The sequence below is a fragment of the Passer domesticus genome, chromosome 6, assembly GCF_036417665.1.
Source record: "Passer domesticus isolate bPasDom1 chromosome 6, bPasDom1.hap1, whole genome shotgun sequence".
Taxonomy (NCBI): domain Eukaryota; kingdom Metazoa; phylum Chordata; class Aves; order Passeriformes; family Passeridae; genus Passer; species Passer domesticus.
The window spans coordinates 46,515,061-46,531,251 of record NC_087479.1 but is presented as its reverse complement, the minus strand read 5'-3'; the positions used below and the strand labels follow the sequence as shown (position 1 = coordinate 46,531,251).

The following is a 16,191-nucleotide window of genomic DNA, read 5'->3' as shown; positions in this document are numbered from 1 at the left end:
CCCTGAGGCACTTCCATCTCCTGTGAAACCATCTCTCTGAAGTCTATGTACTGTTAATGCACTAATCCTTGTGCTACTGAACACAAAAGTTGCACAAAACAAATATGCCACCTGTGGGATTATCCTCTATCTTTTCTTTCTGCATAGCCTGAGATATTTGGGGTTTCTGCACGTGTATCTTGGGCTTTGAGAGAAAGTGAATGGGAAAACATAAGTGTCCAGTGGGAAGAGACACCTTTTCTCAACCTGACTTCTCTTACCTATTTCCCTTTGCTTTCACATCCTTCCTGCTTGTCTTTTGCCTGCCTCTGCTACTGAGGTTTTCCCCTTATACTCATTCCTTACTCTTTAACCCTTGTCTTTTTCATCCCTAGGTTGCTCTGTTTTGATAGCAGCTGTGGTTTCAGTCAACCATGTACTGAAAATCCAACTTCTTTCATGTAAAGCATTAAAACACTCCTTAATGGGTGATAATCCATTTCCTTTCAAATCAATTTTGCTACTTTTGTAGAGTTCTAGCCCTCTTCATTAAGACAAGGTATTTTTTGCTCTGTTTGCTTGGTTTCTGCTGGCAGAACATCCTTCTGCCTTCAGAAACAAATGACTTCAAATATAGAACTCACTCCAAGAGTATGTGCAGTGAAAGGGATGACAGCATAATAAAGTGGCCCATTCTTCTTTATTTAGTTGTAGACCATGTAGAAGTCTCCCTCCAGACTGAAAAGGCCCCAGCCTGTACAAATCCAAATCAGGCAGATACCTCACTCAGCTCACTAACTACTGACAGAAAGTCCAGGGAACAACTCCAGTTTCTTGGCAGGAAACCTGAACTGCAGCTGGAAAAGGTGATTTACTTTCGAGAGCCAGTGAAAATGCCAACTGAAAATGGTGTCTGCAGGAACAAACTGCAGAAATGAGGAACTACTCAAGCTATCACACAGCACTGGCACAGGTATCCATGCCACCAGCAGGTGGGAACTTCCAATTGCTACTCTTCTGGGCAGACCTGAACAACCAACCTGAGATTTAAATGCCCTACAACCCATTCTAGTTCTTACTCCCCTAAAACATCCCATTTCTCCTCTGCAGGAAAGTGGCCCAATATTTGTGTCTAGCAACCAGATGTCCATTCTCTGTCTTGCATATTTTTTCTCTCACTCTCATAAACACACAGAGAAGCTGAGATCCAGTTCAGCCTCTCCTCACAGTATTACTGAGACAGGTAGCTCTGGAATAATGAATTAGGGAATGGTGAACACGGGCAGCAAAGCCCCAAAGGGATGAGGCCCATTTCCTTGCTGCTGCCTGCTGCAGAGCTAAGGCACGAGTAAGGAATCAGAAACCAAACATGTCTGTTACTGATGAAAAGCTCTGGCCAATCCAGCACCACCACGTAACATTCAAAAAAGGAGACATGATGATGGAGAGGAGGGAATCATACATTCATTTGGACAGCTGGTGGCACTGAAAGAGCAGGCAAGGATAGTGGTGGGATGAAGAGATGCCAGATTCTATTATGGAGTCATGCTCTTCTGGAAAATTGGTTGGTAAAGGTCTAAGCCCATGGATTTTTTGTATCTGCCTGTCCTTTTACACAGATCTGCCTGCACAAGTGTGTGCTGAGAGGGGAAACTGATGGCCCGCACCCATAAAGCCACAGCAAATGACAGTATTGTTACTACCCATCCTCCTAAGAGATTTCTGCAGCTTTATCCCTATCTTTTTTGCCTATTAAAATGTCAGGAATGTATTGGCACTTAATAATACAATTTTGATCTTTCCTGCCAGATGGATGTTCACATATTATGTTACAGGTTTCAAATTCTTCAACCTGTTCCTAAGGAGATAGATGACCTGTGCAGGCTGGTGAAATGTTGCTTTCTCATTTCCACTGAATAAATCACTTCAAAAGATAATTTAATCTTCTGGGAAGGCCATCTCAAACTTAGCTTAGTCCTGCAAGCATTTCCATGTAGCTTACTGGAATACTGGCTATCATAAATAAAGCCCTGTGATCTTAATTAAGGGTGAGATATCTGGTTTTTTCTGTATTAGATATTATTACAGAGAAAGAGGAAAAGATCTTGTACAGCAAAGTAAAAATCTAACCATAGCTGTCAACATAGGATCTAACATGAATCAAATAGTTCAAGACACCTGAATTAACTTTTAGTGCCAAGTTGTCTTTTTTGTGGCTACCTCATTCTACAGTGCAAAAACAACGAGGCATGAATTGGAAAATAAATGTCTCCCCAACACAACACCAGACTAAAGAAATACAATTACAGTATGTAGGGAGTCAGAAGAGCTCCTTTGGACAGCAAAGGATACTGGCAGAATGGGCAGGGATAACGGGTAACCTGGCTTGAACTCTTTAGAACCACTGACTTATCCTACTTGTTGCAATCCACCCATTTTGAATGAGTATGTGATCTCTCAGGTGGGCCTTCTTCCTTTGGTCTCTCAGCTGGGTCACAATTTGAACTGGAGAGTCAGCCATGCTCAGAAAAACCAGGAGCCAGCAGATTTTCCAGGAATGTTAATAAAACCCCCTTGTTCTGACCACCTCACAGCATGGCAGTGCTAACAGAGCCTTTCAGCTGGGAGGGCAGTGTGTGCTTTTTTCTGCAGCTTTTGACACCCAATATTTCTGCCAACAGTTGCAACTTTTTGGCTGCAAATCACCAACCTCCTCTTCCATCAAACGGCTACTTTTAGAAGTGGGATTACTCTAATTAATGCCAATATGGGTCAGGATCACTTCCAAGAACACTAAGTCCAGGTATTTGCTGCTGTTACTAAACACAAAATCAAACTCTAAATGAGCATTTACAAAGATACAGGCTGCAATTGCAACCCAGAGGTGATGTAACTGGTTTGAAACTACAAAATGTTTCCTAACTTCTCAAGCAGATTGGAATGCTACTGGCATGGGCTTGCGTCTGTATGAATCAAACTGTGATTGCTGGGAGTTACAAAGAGAAGCAGTGTGGTTCTCTGTGTGCAGAGGACACCTAGCCATGGCCAGCAAGAGCAGGCAGCTCTGAATAGGAAAAATGTCAAGTCCTAAACACTGGAAGCAAAAGATGTGAGAGAGATGCATTGGTAAGATATGAAAGTAAGTGGATTTGCTGTGCTTCTGGTTTGATCAGGTCATTTTGGTGATAGCCACTGGTACCAACAAGGAGCCAAAAAGCTTCCTGTTTAACTCTGGTGCCAGGTATCCAGGTTTTCAATTGTAAGCAGCAATACAAGATAAATGTTTAAAAGTAAACACAAGGCCTTCTTTCCAGCCTACACAGGGTTGTGGTCCAAGATTTTGCAGGACTGTATGGTTTTGCAGTGCCTAACATGACAACATGATCTGATTGGAGCTGCACCAGTTATCCATAATAACTTTCTCCTCTTATCATCACCTTCTTTCCACGGAGTACCACTGATGTAACTGAAGACTTTATTGAGAATCATAAGAGAGGGAGAATAACAAGCAAAGATTGCCTTAGAAGTCAAATTCATCCTCGGATAGTGGCAGTGTGAAGACTGGGAAGTTTACAGTCTTCCTGGGTTAATCTCAGAAGGTAAAGTGGAGGATAAGGCAGGCTTTTCAGAGCTTCCTGTCAGCAGCCAGCACCTTGGCAAAACATACTTACCAAGGACTCCAAAAAACTGGGCATGGCTGGGAAGGGGAGCTATCAAAGGCTATACACCAGCCCTACTGTGAAACCAATCTCCCAAAGAAATTCTCAGCTCACTACATGAAGGACTTGAAGTCACTAAAATTTGTGAGAGAGACTCTTTCCTGACCAAGAACTATAGAAATGGCACCATGGGCTGCTGTGTAGTGTGTGTCAATGGTGCCAGATCCAATGTGCAGAGCATACAATGAATGATACTTGCTTCCTAATTCCCAGCTTTGTGGTTGAAGCTGGAGGGCTTTTCAGTTTATGTATTATCTTGATTTTTATTTTTAATGTAAAGGCTCTGCAGAACCTATTAGAACCTTAATTATACAACCTATTCTTCAGTGAGATAGACATAAATACCAGATTAGATGGTAATAAACAGTTCTCTCAATCCTGCTTCAAAAGAAACAGAATCCAGATTGTCCTTTTACAGCTGTGCTGATTTTATAAGGTTTAACGACAGCACATAAAGTGGTAAAGCTTATTTGTCACTAAACTGATTTGGCTGAGAATACACACAGGAATAGATCAGCTAAAGTATCACTCCTGTAGATGTTTTTCAGGTTACAGCTGCATTTTATATGTAAATATTTTAATTTTTACAAGGTAAATTTAATCTTATGAACAGACTTCATGGAAACCAATTTAGTCTTTCTGACAACAACATGCTCATTCCCCTGCTAAGATGGGTGGAAACATAAAATATTTCACCCCAGCATGCATTTCAATTTATTATGAGCACATTATTTTCTTCTATTGTGAAATACTAGTTGGCAGCAGTTTTCTAGTTTGCACAGGTAGGGTTGATACAGCAGCACTTGTGTCATTTGGATATTGGCAGCTCCTATGACAAACCTCGGCTGTTCAACATTAACTTGTTTCTCAATGCCAGTGACTGTATGCAAAATCACTTCTCAGATCGATGACCACTGCTAGCAGAAGATGAGATAATATTTAAAGGACCAAACAAATTTGCCTTGCTGCTAATTACAGCATTCAGTGGTTTATAGTGGGTGAAAACATGTTCCTCATTCCCACCAGAGCTTTCACATGGCTGCTGAGCCAGGCAAAAGAACCTGATTAGCTCTTCCTGCTACAGTGTTAACTCTTCTGGCAAGAATGACCTCCTGTGCTCACGTCAGAATAGGGAACAACAGTGAGGTCAAAACTCTCAGAGAATACAGTTTTTCATACAATATTTGTTGTTACTAGATGAACTTTGTGTCAACATCATGGAGGGGTTCTCATCTTCAGAACCACAGAGAATGGTTTGCCAAAAATAGGCTAAATGCTCACATTGTTCCCTTTCACTGCCCTGTCTAAACCATGGGCAAGCTCCAGGAGAAGAAACAGCTCCTCACTCAGACAGGAGGGTGGAATTCCGCATGGTGCAGCCATCACTGCTTACATTGTGAGCTCACCAACAGGAATGTGATTCAAAGGAAGCAGCTCCATTAAACTCCTATAGGCCATCCTGTCTCCTCTCTCTCTCTCTTTCTCTCTCTGTCTGTGCTGTAGCTGCCACAAAACAGTCTCCTGCTGGCCTTCACCTTGTCCTCTGTGTCCCTTGTTGGATTGCTGCTGACTCGGTGACAGCTGGAGGGCCTGCATGAACTGTGAGTGAGCAGTGATCTCTCTATCTAGGGAATGCAGGGTGCTGCCTGGTTGTTATCTCTATAGCTCAATTAACTTGCAAGCTAATAATTAGGATCGGCATTTCAGTATTTTTGTATGATGTGAATGCCAGATTCCAGGCAAGAAATGAAGTCTTGAGGAAGAAGAGGAATTTGCTGTCTGATGACTTCAAGAAGCTAAAGGTCTGAAATGAGTCTTCATAAGATCAGAAAAGTCACCTACGAAATCAAATGAACTCCTATCAGGGCAAAGGAAAAACTCCCATCAGCAAAGCTGCCACTTAAGGGAAAGAGATTGCCTGAAACACAGGCCTCAGTCACACATGCATAAACCTAACATTATCTCCACCATGACAACTTCCCTTTATGGCTACAGACTCCAGAACAACTTTCTTCAGTTAATGAAGAGAGAGTGTGGCAGCTGCAGGTCCAGCTGGAGAGCAGCACCAGCTCAGTGAACATGTCCCTAACATCTTGTCCTCCCTTTCACAGAGATATTTGAACTCAACCTAGATACCAGGATGGAAATCTAAAGAGAACAGAGTTCTCTCATACAGAATCTTTCTGTACAAGACATGAATAGTAAGACAGAAACATCTCCCTTAGCATTTGGGCATTTCCACTGTTGTATTTGGACCAGTGAGTAGAGGCACAAGTCCTGAAAGAAAGAATAAAGTCCACATGTGCAGAGGGGAGGGAAGGCTAGGGACAAGTTAACCAAAATTCATGTAAGCCCAAGCAAGCTGAGCTGAAAGGCTTGCAGGAAGCTTTTTTCTTATTCCTAGCAAGATTTAGTAGATTCACTGCTCCTTCAGTTAGAGACACAACATCCTTCCCCAAGTCCAGAGTGGAACTAAGACAGTTTACTCTAGCCAAGTGTCTCACATAATATGCCGTATGTCTTATGGAGAATTTAAAAGTGTCATGCCCCAAGGACATCTGGGGAAGAAGGGGGTGGATGCAAAATGGAATTAAATAACACAGCATTCCTGTCTCAACAAATAGCAGGAAACCAAGGGAGACAGCAGCTAGCAGGGCAGCATTCAGCTTCACTGCAGAAAAGGGACTGAAGAATCATGAATCAACAGCAGCAAGTAAAGAAAAGAGGAAACAAAAATCAGGAAAGAAAAAAAAAATCACTGGCCTGGGTTACAGTGAGAGAGGGTATCTCAAGTGTAACACCACACATTTGTGCCATGAAGGGGAAAGCTGTGGTGGAGCCTGTGCATCTGTGCATGGATGGGAGGAACAGAAAAAGGGATATGTGCTTGTGTCCTCCAGGGGAGTGAAAGACATAGAGGGTTGTTTTGGGGTGGGGAGTCTCGAAAAGAGCGTGGGGGAGCAGGGAGAGGCAAGGGGAGGAGGTGCAACAGGACAGGACGGCGCATTATTATGTTGCTCAGCAGGGGCTGGGGAAGGTGAAAAGGCAGAAGGGAAGGAAGTTCTTACCACATTTGGAAAGTCTGCCAGTCATCAACTCCATACAGTTAGTGGTGTCTGGATCATAGAACGGAAAGAGGAGGGAGGGAGGGAAAAACATAAAAAAAGGTTTCCATACCTCTGTGCATAAAGTATTAACTTAGCACATTATTACCTGAAGCAGGAAACACATACACATCTTGGTGTTTACACAACCCAGGCCAAATTCTGCCACCAACTCTGTGCCAGTGCAAACCTGGCCCTGTGACTGAGAGTGGAGCTGCTTCAGTACTGCTGCCTCCACTCACCCCTTTATCAAAGCCAGAGGTATTCATGAGATGTGGGAAATACTCTGCCACCACATTAGCGAACTGTAAGCCTTGAATACAGTGCTTCACCTGGCTAGCTTTGCAAATTAGCCTGCAACAGCCAGGAAACACTCAGCCAGCTCATATATCTACATCAAAAACCCGGAGAGAGGGAAGAAATCTAGCCCTGTGCTGCTGGACATGGAGTGAGGCTACTTGTACAGCTCAAAGTCATCTTTTAAACCCCAAAGGATAATGTGAAAGTTTCAATCTAACTCTCTCATTCAGGTGTAATCTCTTACTGCTCTTGCCTTCAAGGTGAGTATTCACAGGCAATAGAAGCACTTCTGGGAAGGGTGGCAGAATCTGGCCCTAAGACATTACTGTCCACTTGGTGTATAGCTCCCATTGCCACAGACTCTGGGTGCTTCTTACTCAGGTGCAACAAGCAGAAGGAGCTCCACATGTCAGCTTTAAAACAGAAAGGCCCAGCCCAGCTGGACACTTCCATGTGGAACCTGCTGCAAAGCCAGATCTGCTGCTGTCAGACAGGATTCCCTTGCATTTGGGATCTAAATCAATGTGTTCCAGGGGAATGTGGAGTACTCACTGCTGAGCAGGTGGCTACCAGTTAAAGCATTCAGATCAGTCTCAGATATTCCCTTGCCTGGGCTCTTGATGAACACTTGGGTATTCAAGAAATAGGCTTGGAAAAATGCACACATATGCTGAAAATCCCTAATTGCCAGGAAGCTCTAACTACTCCCTGTCTGCTATAAAGTCTGCAGGACAGAGGGGAAGATAATTTCTCAGCATTCCTCCCCTTAAATATTGAGAAAAGTAATTTAATAAGAGGAGGAATATGCTAGGGTGAGCTGAACTCATGCTAGAAGAGCATGGATATGCATCTCTTCTGATGCAGCCAGGCTTGTGCTGGACAGATCATCTGGGAAAGTAGAGAGGGCAGCTGCTTGGTCCAGTGGCACTGGTCAAAGCATCTAAGCAGGGGTCACATATTCTCCATCCCTGAGGCTAAAGGTGGGCTGGCAGAGGTCAGTGGGAGATGATACCATGGAAGTTCTCTCAGAAAGCCACAAGACTGGGAGAAAGGGCAAGAAGAACTGATGATGTGAAGGAGAAGAGAACATACAAGATCTAGAACAACAGAAGTGTCAGAGAGGCCAGGAGTTTACCTGCCTTTGAAATTCTTTACTTGGTCTGGCAGGAAAACAATTTCATATACAATACAATTTCAATACATTTCTCCCTGAAGATGCCTAGCAGGTTTGAGAAGTGCCTACAGCTGCTGATCAAGCCAATGATCAGAACTCACACTCATGGGTCTGTATAATCATTTTTCTTTACTAATTTGGAGAACTCTGTTGTCTTGTGCCTTTTAGAGGATCCTGTCCAGCCCCCTCAGAGTCACCAACCCTTTGCTGTAATGCAGAGTGATGCAGATCTACAGTGGTAGACCCCAGAGCATTCAAACAACCATTAGCAGAACTTAGCTTTGAAAGAACACACAAAAGCAAAGAAAATCTCAAGTATGTCCAGAAGATCGTTTCTGACTCCCACCTCCAACACCTGGAATGTTCCCCTCTAGTGTATCCAGACTGACTGGCCACACAGTAACCAGAAATCTGGAAACAATCAGGTAGTATTTGGATAATGTCAGAGCAGGTAAACATTGTGTCTGGTTACTAAGATCCTCCTGAAATTGGCATTTGTTTCATTCTTCATTTTAAGAAATTAAAAAGTAATCACGTCTCCTTAAGTTAACACTGCCTTTCTTCCAAAGTAATTTGCAGTCAGCACAGCTCTCTTTGGTACTTAAAGCCAGCTGTGTCACAGGTCTACACACATTAGTTCTGTGATTAGAATACAAGCTGACAGACCTACACACAAAAAAGGGATTGTAACATAGGCTTTTTGACAGCTGAATATCTTGGGCTCTGGACCCCATTTGGTTCCCAGAAAAGTAAATTTGCATGTTATAGAATTAGTTTTGATGAACAAGAAAAATTTTCTGAAATATGAGCCCATGGAAAAAAAATCAAACTAACACTAATAAAACTTCTAATTTGTCTTTCTCAAAACTTTTTTGCACAACTATGCTTTGAATTCTCCATATTGTCAGGGCTAGTCCCAGGAACTGGACAGAAATTTATTTTTATTTGCACTGTCTTTCCAACACCTGATCAGACTGTCTTTCCCCAATTCCTAAGGCAGAGCCAGAGCTCATAATGCATCACTTGAAAGACACAGTGTTAATGTGTCTTCAGCTTCTCTTTCAGAATATCTACTTTAATAATTCTTTCATTTCCATCATATTGTAACATCTGCTTTAGTAAATACTTTATGTGATAAAGTATTCCATCATTTTAAAGCAGAATTTTAATTCTAACTGGAAGTCTTAAGGTTCTTGCCAGTCAGCTTCTCCTCATGGACAGTAATCCATAATCCAGTGACTGGGATCCAGGTGTTATGAGAAGTGAATGAAGCCAGGGTCCAAAGGTTTTTAACTGTCCGAGAAGCACTGATGGGTCATGTAACTGCATTTCTAATGTGTCCCATTTATTTTTTAAATTAAAACATAGTGGCAGTGTCAGCTCTCAATCCCTCTCATGATAAGGCAATTCCTTATTTTATAGGAATTGCTGGAAGTCACTCACACATTGGATTTGACCTAGACTCTTTCATAAATGACACCCAGTTCACTAACTGATGGCAAATGCTTTGGTTGAAATAAGACCTCCCTTCAAAAGGCCAAACAAGCTCTGAATCCATCAAAAACTACTAGTGCTCTGCTCATTTTTCTTTCCCAATTTTCTTTATTCTTTAATTTCTATCCTACAAGGATGTCACAAGGAAGCTGCCTGGTTTGTGATGCTTCTGATATCTCTGAGACCCGTCCCAGCCCCGGAAATCTCACCCAAACAGCTGCTCCTCTGAGATCTCCAAAGCCAGGGCTGGATCCCAGAAAGCACTGAGCAGCTCCTGCCAGATGCTCAGAGTCCCCAGGAAACACCTCCACTGAGGAGATGATGTCAAGGCAACCACCAGCTCCTCTGGTCCAAGGCAGTTATCATGCAGATTGAAATTCCCCAGTGTTTTTCTGCTTATTTGAAATTCCCTGTTTTCCTATCAAAACTCTGGAGAGCTTGGACTTTTTTCTCCATGCTTTATTTCTGGACTACCAGTAACTAATTCAGTTAATTTTAATGAGGGCTGTTCAGTAATAATACTAAAGCTGTTTAGCAAAAACACAGTGTTCTGCCAATCCAGCCAGGCATTACAGGGCACTTTTTGTAGGTGGAACTATGATAGCAAGATGAAGTAATCACCCTAGACACTACAAGAATGTAAGGCATAAAGGGTCACAGAAGATTGCAGGCAACTTGGGACCTGAATGAACCCCAGAAAAAGCTAACATGCAATCCAATTCCAAACTGGCATTTGCAGAGTCCTTTTTTTTTTTTGAGTCTGCAGTTGGAAGTTTACCCTGCAAAGCACTTCATTTGCTCCTTACTCCCTTTTCCATCTTGATAAAATCCTTCACACATTTGGAAGCTGTAGGTTTCTTAGTTTTGCTTTTTTTGGTGGCAATTTGCCAGCCTGCAGCTCTTGTGAGCCATAAAATACCTGGAACTCACAGATCAGTGCTCTAGCAAGAATTTGCACTGGCCTGTTTTGAAGATGGATATGGTCTCTAAACACTTGTTTATGCTGATGAAAGGCACTCCCAGCAGTAACAGTGGGAGGTTCTGAACTTGGGGATGTCAATAGTTAAAATTCGATATGAAGCCAATAAATACAATACGGAAACAGGAAACCTTTTACAAAGAAGGTTTAAAGGTTATTTCAGTATTGCTGATTGCCCAGTACATGGGAAAATGGGAAAAAACTTGAATATGTAGCATCCCACACTTAAAACCAAAGCTCAGAGAAGCGAGAAAATATTAGGGAAATAAAAATTGCTACCCTGTGAATGATCACAGATGGCTTTTGCATGCCCCTATTCACCAGCTGCTACTATTACTCTTTCATGCAAAGGCATCAGAGAAAAACAGATCATGATTTAATGGAAAGAGTGCTGGGCTGAAACAAAGGAACAAATCTGAGATATTGTCCTCCATGGAGAGAGATCTTTTTATCCCAGCAAAGGGCAGTCTGCCCAGGGATTACCTAAGTAGAGATTCTGAGTATAAGGGCCCTGGATGGAGCCATTCATGGACAAGAGACAAGGCTGACTGCTCTCACAGACACTGAGAGTCCCTCTTGATCCCAAAGGGGCCCTTTCATGGTCTCACTGAGCGTAATGGCTTTTGTGATAGCAGTAACAAGCACACATGGACAACTATTCTGGTTCAGATCAAAGGCCAAAACCATCTGAGAGTCAGACTTGATGACCCTTGTGGGTCCCTTTCAGCTCAGAATATTCTGTGATCTGGTGCTCTGTCTCCCTCAGCAGCTGCACAGACACCCAGGAGTGCAAGAGCAGGCCAGGCATACAGAACACTTCTCCTACCCCTGCCTCACTCACCACTGTCAGGTTGGAGATTTCCTGAACCTGCTGTAGTTTCTCTGTTTAGCAATCCCATAAAGATTTCTCTGCAGGGAGTTATCCAACCTCTCTGTGAGTAAGAAGTACTCAGGGGAAGATGAGCATCTGTAAGCCCCTCACATTCAGAACTTGTTTCAGTGAGGAGTTCCACCAGTTCTAGGTTACACAAAGACATGTTTTCCAATGACTTTCTTAGTACTCAGTTTCCACTATCTTATGCTGGCCTCTAGTTTATTTCATCAGGAAGAAAAAAGGAACAATCAATCCCTATTTACTTGCTCTGTGCAAGTCATGAGTCACAGACCTGGTACTGTCTCAGCAGTTATGGCACAGAGGTCCTGAAACATTAGGATACAAAGCTGGTATGTTGCACTGAATTTGTTCATTGAGACGGTGAATTTTAGAAGCATTACATTAACTTATGGAATGCATTAAATTTATTTACACTTTCTTTCAGGTAAGGGAGGGAATCTATTTTCCTGCTTCAGAGTATGCCAGAAGAAATATGCACAGCCAGTCTTAGAAAGGAAAAATGGAAATGAATGAGAGGGATACATGGAAGAAGGGATATTATAAGGTGCTCAAGTGTGACACAGAAACATATCTGCCTAAATCAGGTACATAACAGGCTCACACACACACAGAGATGCATGGGCAACATGACATCTACAAACACTGTTGTCAGCTGGAGGAATGAAAAAGAGGAAAATGCATTCTGAAACCCAGGCAGGCCGGCTCAGGGGGCTGGGATGCTGCACAGCAGATCAGAGGGGCAGCAGAGAGAATGACTCTCACTGCCATATGTTTGTTAGACCTTGCTGTTCTGCTTTATACTGAAATCATTAAATCTTCCCCTTCTGCAGGTCTCCCTTTACATGCATTCACCTTTCATGGATTGTTTTCATCATCCCACCTGTAACAGCATCAAAACTGTAAAGCAGGAGAGACAAGACACATCAGATGTGTCTGTGCACAAGGAGCTAGGAAAAGCTCCAGTGCTGAACCAGTGTTGCTGGTCAGGGGACAGTACCATGCTCAGAGCCATGGAGGAAGAGTCTAAGTGAAGGTGATCTGCATCTGTTGCAGCAGCAGACTGCCCACAGAGGGTCCTCAAACCATGAACCTGAACAGGACCCAACCACCACAATCCCTGTGTGGTGTTCAGAGCTGGCAGTATGAGAGGAGAAGGGAAACAGAGAAGACTTTGCTTTATTTCTAGTGAGAAATGCTGATTAATTCCATGACAATTTCTAGGAAGATTTTGCACACATTTCCAACCAGACACCCAGCTAAGCAAGGTGCTGAATGTGAACTCTTCCGTCCTTTATCCTTTTACTTCCCTTTACTCTCACTTGGCTGGGGCTGTGAACTACTGGGCCACCCTGCTTTGATGCAAAGGTTGTCTCTTTTTTTGTAACAATCCCTTTATTTCCCTTCCCTTTCTCTCTGTCTTGTATGCTGCTCAAACCTAAAATTTTCAGGTTGACTTCTCTCATTTTCAAGACACTTGCATATTCCTGATCAGGTTAGGTGGTGTGATACAGAACAGTTTGGCACCTGTCTTGTGAGCTGTCTTGCCTGGGTAAGTCTCCAGCCAAGGGAACTGTAATTTTTAAATTTCAAGAGACCATTAATTTTGGTTTTGCTCCATGTGAAGTTATCTGTTCCAGCCTGGCATTAGAGGTCAGGCTGGGTTTTCCCTGCTAGAACAATATGCTGTCATGTAGCTTCAGGCAGTAGAAATAATATGATTTTTCCATTCCAGAACCAGAGCAAAACTGTAAGTCAGATACATTTCTCATAGCAGAGTATGCCCATAACATTTCCCTGAGTCTTGGTCAGATTAATGGTTTTTATTCCAGCTGTAATATGGCTTTCTTAGGGAGATAGCCTGCTTCACATGCAAGTGTGCAAGAGGGTTCAAGCTTTTCTATAGAGCCTCAGTAGCTAGCACATATTAGGGTGAAGAAGTTAAGAGAGATCATCAAGTTAGGTACTTTATAAACCTTTTTTTCTTCACAGGAAGGTAAGGGTACACCTCATTCCTGAAGAAACAAGGAATACTCGAATGTTGTCCATGCATCAGGAGTAATATATGAAATACATTTAAAAGATACTTTCCTATCTCAATCCCCTCACGCCCACTCAGCCCTAGCATTTCCCAGGAGGAAGGGCTAGCAGAAAATTCTAGCTGCTTCCCTGAGTTTGGTTTAATTTTAGAAGTCCAGAGAGCAAAAACTTGAATCAACCATAGTAACAGTGTCCTCATTTTCCCTGCCTCTGAACAGAATAACCCATGTGCTGGGCACCATTGTATTCCAGCATGCAGAAGGATCAGGCAGTGCTGGAGGCCAAAAGCAAAGAGGACACTGAACTGGGCATATTTCTCTGTCAGGTACTAGGCATACACGCTTCTAGATGCAGTTAATTTATCTTTAGATGCTAAAGCCACAGTTAGACCAGAAGGATGTAACCCATATGTGCCGCGAGCTGAGGACATCTGGGACTTAATTGGAGGATGCAATGCCAACTTAACTCCCCCACTTTTGTCTTGGCTTGTTCACACAAGGGTCAAGAACAGAATTTGGCTCTAAAGCATAGTATTTATTTACTTCCTCTTCATCTCCCACTCCTTCTGCCTCACTGTCTTCTGCTGCAGCCTCTGCTCTCCACCTTGCTCCTATTTATCTCCAGTATCTGTACCTTCTTTCTGCTTTTCCCTACTTTTCCTTCCTTGATGCATTCCCAATAGCTTATCTGCCTTAAGTTTTCAATTTTCACCTTCTTCTTTGTTCTGTCCTTTTAGAGGATAGAAGAGTTACCACAGAGATTTTGTGTGTGCGTGTACAACCACTACAGTGTTCAGAGTGAACACCTGCTACATAATGATGGGATGAGGCCAGTTTCAGTATTATCAATTCAGGCTGCCTGCACATCCAGATTGATGTCATTGCACAGGGTCACACATGTAAGGCTTTCTCTACCACCACGAGGAATTGAAATTTACTTTTCAAATAGATAAAATATAGCTTCTGCAGAACCTCAGTATATAATTTCTGCTACCACAGTATTGAGAATTGGATCACACTGCTGGAATCTATTAGCCACCTTCTGATCACATGTTAATGGCTAAGTTAAAAGTAGCTCTCAAGTTTGTTCGGGGACCCACTGAAGTTGGTTTCTAAAGTATGCCTGAAGGGTTTGAAAATCAGGTATCCTCTAGAGCATGTCCCTACTCTGGGAGATTCTGGAACTGGCAAAAATCTGGAAGATCTGTTGATGATGCAGCTTTTGATGGAGAAGTGGGCAAATGGCTCTTTGGGCGGGCAGAGGGCAGAAGCTGTTCAACTGGGGAATGCGCCGGGAGCACTGGAGAGGGAATGAGAAACGGAGGAGTAGGGTGGGAGCAGGGAGTTACTGCTCTGTCTGAATGGAGCTTGTTTTTTGCCGTAATCAGAGGGATGGCCTCCCTCAGCCTCCTGCTATGAGAGGCATTTCACCTTCCTGTCCCTGCTGAAGGTGCTGGACAGTAGAAGGCACTTACCTGATAACTGCTGCACTGAAGGCTGGTCATGTGTGCTTAACAACTGTGCCTGAATGGTTTCTACTACCCTCTTAAAGCGACGGCTTGGACCTGCGGGGAGAGAAGAGGCACAAGAGGCTGTGAGAGCAGTGGGAGCCAAGCCCACGCACAAGGCTGCAGGGGAAGAATCACAAGCATCTTCCCTTCAGTCTTGTCCCCAGAAGTGTCCTGACTGTGTGTCTGTCCTTCAGCCAAAGGGACTATGGTGTGCTGGACATGGTGTTCCTCTCAACAGGAAGAGGAATGGCTTTGGGGCTCCTTTTGTAAAGACAGAAAAGGTGAGGGGGTCTGTTTCCTTGTTGCAACCCCTGTGGGGGGCATGTGGCCACCCAGAAGAAAAGGGTGAGTGCATGTTTCACTCAGAAGGAAGAAACTGTGGCCTCACAGTGCCCAGCTGAGACTCTGTGACTTTTAAATTAAACAGGGAGCCAGTACCATGAGTTACACCAAAACTGATGCACAGAACAGCCATTTTAGCACTAATCATGGCAGTGCCAACTTCACCTCTTTGGGAATCCCCTTCCCTCCCTGCATTTCCATCACCACCAACAGCATTTTTGCTCCTGATGTCCTCCTTGCCTCTGACTGAATTTTCCTGAGGTCAAGCCAGTTATACTTTTTCCTCTGGCAGAGCAATTTGCAGGCCTCTATTATCAGCAAGGACCAAGCCAGCTCACACCCATTTCAGAGCTTTGCCATGGTTACCTGATAGGAGTGTGAAAGTGACAGAATAGATCCCGTTCTCCTTTTGCGCCTCTCCCCCTTCTGTGTAGGTTATGTCCACCTGGAACTTCACTGGCTTCTGGAAGACAGCAGGACCTCCTGTGGACTTATATTCTGCACGGAAACTTGTCTGTGAGATGACACTGTGACTGAGACTTGGGATCTGAAAGAGGTTGGTAGAAGCAGATAGAACCAGTGTTAAAGAGAAAAAAACTTGCAAAATTCAGTTTGTAACAACACACATTTCCAGAATGAGTGATATTTGCTAGATTTG

General features: G+C 43.3%; 1 protein-coding gene and 1 long non-coding RNA gene across 15 annotated transcripts in view; one reads left to right on the top strand and one right to left on the bottom strand.

Annotated features, from left to right (window-relative positions):
• The window catches only part of BRSK2 (BR serine/threonine kinase 2), a 304,717-nt gene that overhangs the window by 7,614 nt on the left and 280,912 nt on the right, over positions 1-16,191 (bottom strand). For 8 of the 12 annotated variants that reach the window (XM_064425190.1, XM_064425188.1, XM_064425191.1 and 5 more), the window contains 3 exons: positions 15,900-16,080; positions 15,156-15,245; positions 6,767-6,814 (listed from right to left, as the gene is read on the bottom strand). In XM_064425190.1, coding sequence (XP_064281260.1) covers positions 6,767-6,814; positions 15,156-15,245; positions 15,900-16,080 — 319 coding nt within the window. The remainder of the gene's footprint in view (positions 1-6,766; positions 6,815-15,155; positions 15,246-15,899; positions 16,081-16,191) is intronic. The other 4 variants (XM_064425192.1, XM_064425195.1, XM_064425197.1 and 1 more) reach the window with 1 other exon arrangement.
• Positions 5,159-8,826, top strand: LOC135303410 (uncharacterized). Of its 3 annotated transcripts, none has more exons than XR_010364901.1 (3): positions 5,159-5,299; positions 5,431-5,500; positions 8,445-8,826. It is a non-coding gene; the product is annotated as an uncharacterized LOC135303410 (long non-coding RNA). The 3 variants fall into 3 exon arrangements; XR_010364902.1 differs by lacking the exon at positions 8,445-8,826 and adding an exon at positions 6,326-8,438; XR_010364900.1 differs by lacking the exon at positions 8,445-8,826 and adding an exon at positions 6,323-8,438.